The sequence below is a fragment of the Alligator sinensis genome, unplaced genomic scaffold (genome assembly GCF_000455745.1).
Source record: "Alligator sinensis unplaced genomic scaffold, ASM45574v1 scaffold216_1, whole genome shotgun sequence".
NCBI lineage: Eukaryota > Metazoa > Chordata > Crocodylia > Alligatoridae > Alligator > Alligator sinensis.
The window spans coordinates 873,972-878,054 of NW_005841868.1; the positions used below are offsets into that span (position 1 = coordinate 873,972).

At 41.7% G+C, this 4,083-nt stretch overlaps 1 protein-coding gene across 1 annotated transcript in view; it reads left to right on the forward strand.

The window, feature by feature from the left end:
• Nucleotides 1-4,083, forward strand: part of MED13L (mediator complex subunit 13 like) — a gene marked incomplete at its 5' end in the record, with an annotated part of 372,787 nt that overhangs the window by 364,381 nt on the left and 4,323 nt on the right. The window contains one exon of the mRNA XM_025192712.1: nt 2,579-2,740. Within this exon, the coding sequence (XP_025048497.1) occupies nt 2,579-2,740 (162 nt within the window). The remainder of the gene's footprint in view (nt 1-2,578; nt 2,741-4,083) is intronic.

A 4,083-nucleotide genomic window follows, 5' to 3' on the forward strand; every position in this document is an offset into this window, starting at 1 on the left:
GGGGAGCAGGCGGGGGCTGGGGGCTGGCAGTCCCCCCCATGGTCCCCTCTCCCCTCCGCCCCCCCCCCTACCGCCTACTTACCAGCTCTGAGCCTGACTCCAGCTCCCTGCTGCAGCCACTGGGGACTGCCCGAATCATCAAAGCTCTCTGAATGAATTTGGACCTTTTAATTGGTCCCTTGATTCAATTCGGATTTAGAGATTTGGCCACCAAATCGGGCCGATTCTCCAAATCGAATCGCCGCTTGAAGGTTCGCACAGCCCTAGTAGTTAGTGATCTTGATGCATGTTCGCTACAGACTTATCCTCCATTTCACTTCTCAAAGGACTGTTAGTTACAAACTTCAATCACTGGGTTGTTTTACACTGACAAACAGAAGAGGAAAAGTTCCAAATCCTTTTACCCATTCCTAGAGCCATCCATTCCTGCCACTGAGCACCAAACAGTAGATTTCTTTCTCATGTTTATTGAATTTTCAGACTATTTTACAGTGGGTTTTTCAGACGTTTTATACTGTTCACCCTCAATGGAAACTCTTGTCAAACTGACGTAAAAACAGTGCCATAATGTTAACGACCAGCAAGCTTGGAAAGCTGGACAGATCTTTTCTGGGTGAACCTGTCATAGTAATTCCATTTAACCATTAACAAGGGCCTGGTAATTGAGGTGTAATTTTTGTTTTTAAAAAAGCAACAGCGTGTGATCATTACCTTCTGGGTCAGGGAAGGTCAAGCCTTCACCCATGTAACCCATAATTAATTGATTGCTGCATTTTACCAGTATGAGCCCAGCTGCTCGGCAGCCAGTTTCAAGGTCTGCTGTTGGATTTTCCAAGCGCCTGCAGCCAGGTAGGCTGCAGCCTTCTCCAAGCATAACCACTTTTTTATGGGCCGTTTAACTTTCTTTGATGCCTGAATGAGATATTACTACTGGATAAAAGGCTGCTTCAAAAGCCAATGTTGAACGTTTCATTATTAAACAAGTTTGGGTTGAGTGGGATCTGATGGGTGTTTTTCCCCCTCCGGAATCAAAAGGTGTATTGCTTTAGTAGGCTGTTTGGTGATAGGGTTCAGTTTAGAGTATTTCTCAGCTCACTTGATAACCTTCCTTGAATTTGTGGAAGGAATAAGAAGTGATCGAGGAAGAATACTTGTAGAGACCTTCGCCTTTAGCAAGTACCTTGTTACAGGTTAAAACATGCAATTATCATCTTTAGCAAGACCAGGCAATCTATCAGTTTTAGAAAGTTTCTTGTCCATTCAGTAATGTGATGATGCAGGGAGCTTATAAAGAGGGTAATGTAAGGTAAAATATTTCAATATTGGACTTTTTTTTTTTAAACAAACTTTACAATTGAGTAGTCAGACTGCTGTCTCTATCCTGCATTCCCTTCCTCCCCTAAGTCACAGATGGGAAGATGTCAACCTTACTTTTATAGTTGAACTATTCATTCTAGTGAAAAGAAGCCTCATGTACAAACACCAAGTTAATAGTCTTTACTAGCATATTGGTATTGGAGGAGACAGTTTTGGCCACAATTTGCTAATGCCAAGTTCAGGCCATTACACAGTTTTTAAGATATTGCTTCATAGCACATTGATCAAACTGGGTGTTTTACCATCACACATTCAGTTGTCTATAAAATTGGTTCACGTCAGTGTCAGAAAGCTACCATATTTACCTAAATATAAGATAACCCTGAATGTAAAATTACCCCTCCCCCACAATAATTAGATTCTACACATGGAAAATGTATACATTTATTATCATTTTCCATTTACAGTTTCAGAGAGCCTGTAGAGCAGGAATGGGCAAAATATGGCCTGGGGGCTGGATCTGGCCTGCCAGGTCATTCTATCCGGCCTGCAGGGCCCCCCAAAAGTTAGAAAATTAATATTTATTTGCTCCTGGCTGCCTGCCAAAATGACAAGAGCCAGGAGCAGTAGGACCCAGAGGAAGGTGGCAGCAGGACCCAGCAGCAAGGCCTGCCCAGCCTCACCCCCCACAACCAGAAGCCTCTGCCTAGCAGAGGCTTCTGGTCTGGGACCATGGGGCTGTTCCTACTTCCCTGCGCCAGAAAGGGAAATGCAGCCCTTAACAGCTTGCCAAAACTCGGTAAGCAGCCCTCCGCCCAAAATAATTGCTCGTCCCTGCTATAGAGAACAGCTGCCTCCAGGATTAAAACCCATTTACCTACATAGAAGCTCAGTTTCATGATGTTAGGCCCTGTAATAAATGAATTTCACTTCAGATGTCCTGCTCTTTCTTTAGGGACCCATTGTGGTCCTGAACATAACCCTGAAGAACACAACTACCAGAGATGAGGGTATATGCATGAAATAGTTTGGTCTGACAAAGCTCTATTAATAGCTAGTGGAAAGGTGCTGCAAAGCCTAAAATTATCGTGATAGCTCATTGGTAACAAGTCAAGATTGGATTCTTAACTGAGGGCTGAGTAAACAGGGAATATCTGTGGATGTTGGTAGAAAAGGAACTGTGACAGAGTGAAAAAATGAACGAACAGATTGATTTTCTTGCTAATAATGCACTTTTGGATTTGTTTCCCCCCCCCTTCAGAGCCAGGGAGAACGTCTTCTTTCTAGAGAAGCCCCTGAAGAGCTGAAGCAGCAGCCTCTTGCTCTAGGATATTTTGTATCAACTGCCAAAGCTGAGAATCTTCCACAGTGGTTCTGGTCATCCTGTCCACAGGCACAAAACCAGTGTCCCCTTTTCTTGAAGGTTTGTCTTAACATCTTATCTTTGGAGGGAGGAAATGGGAGGGGAAACAGATACCCAGTTTTCCTCGAGAGCCTTAACTTTGTTCAGCATCTCAAATGATTGTCTGAAATTCAATAGTTGTGTTATCATTTCAGTTCTATTAGGTGGTTGGCTGTATTTCCATCAATACTTCCTCTTCCTCTTGGGCCTCTGCCTCCTCCTGTAACTTCAACCCAAATCTGAGCTCCCTCTCTGCAGGGTTCATGTTCATAATGCTGGACTGCACCACGCAAGTGCACAATGGAATAGGACTACTTCAAAACACTGAAACACTCCCATTCTTTGCAAAATTAAGGGAAGTGAACTGGTTGTCAGTTTGTAAAGTTTGGGCAACTTAAGGGAGAGGGACCAGTTCTCGTGCTGTGGTTAATACAGAAAAATAAAAATTCAAGTTAAATAGCTCCAGAAATTTAGGCTAATTGGTATGGCAATGGACACAGTGTGAAAACTTGAATGGGCAAGACATAGACTCAGTTCCTTTAGTGTATATTTCTATAAGTCCCAGTCTTGTGATGTAAATAATCATCATAATCTAAAACTTACCCATTACAAAAGATCAAAGTACCGACAAATTTTATAATTGCTTGCTTAGTATGTAATTCAACTACACTCCTGAGCAAAGCTGTGCAAATTAAAGTTCGGGGAAACAGGGTGAATAATGTATCCCAAATAGAACTTCCAAGTAATTAAGCAAGTAACACATGGAATAATCATGGTTTCTGCTGTTTGCTTATTACAACTGAACTCTTAGAAGTACCATGAGGTTCTTTACCTATCAAAGGTCTCACGTTCATTCCTGTAATTCTGCTGCTGAAGTAACCATTATTTCCCATTTTTTCCTCATCAGGGAAAAAAACAGGTGTAAGGCTGGTGATTGACTATCAAGAATAAGCATTGATGTCCAAAAGAACACTAAAAGCATGGGTCTCGCATTTAAGTTTAATCATTTCAAGGACTGTCTTTTGTGTGTCAGCTGAAATTTGGCACATCCAACAATTTAGCATCCTGATACTGTAAGAGGGGTATCTGCTTAGCATTCACTAAAAGAGGCTACTCATTGAATAACAAACATTATTTTCTGTAGCTATTCTGATTTTCCACCAAGAATGTTTTTGGTTTGAGTTGTTAAATTGGAGGTCAAATTCTGAAGCGGCATGAAAAGTGAAATGCTCTATTGGTAGAGTTAGAGATCAGGTTGCGTGACAATTAAACTTAAAAAGTTTAACATAAATAATACAGCTATTGGGATTTAATCCTAGCTACGTAAAAAAATGGGGGCTAGAAAGAGCCTTTCTGCACTCTTT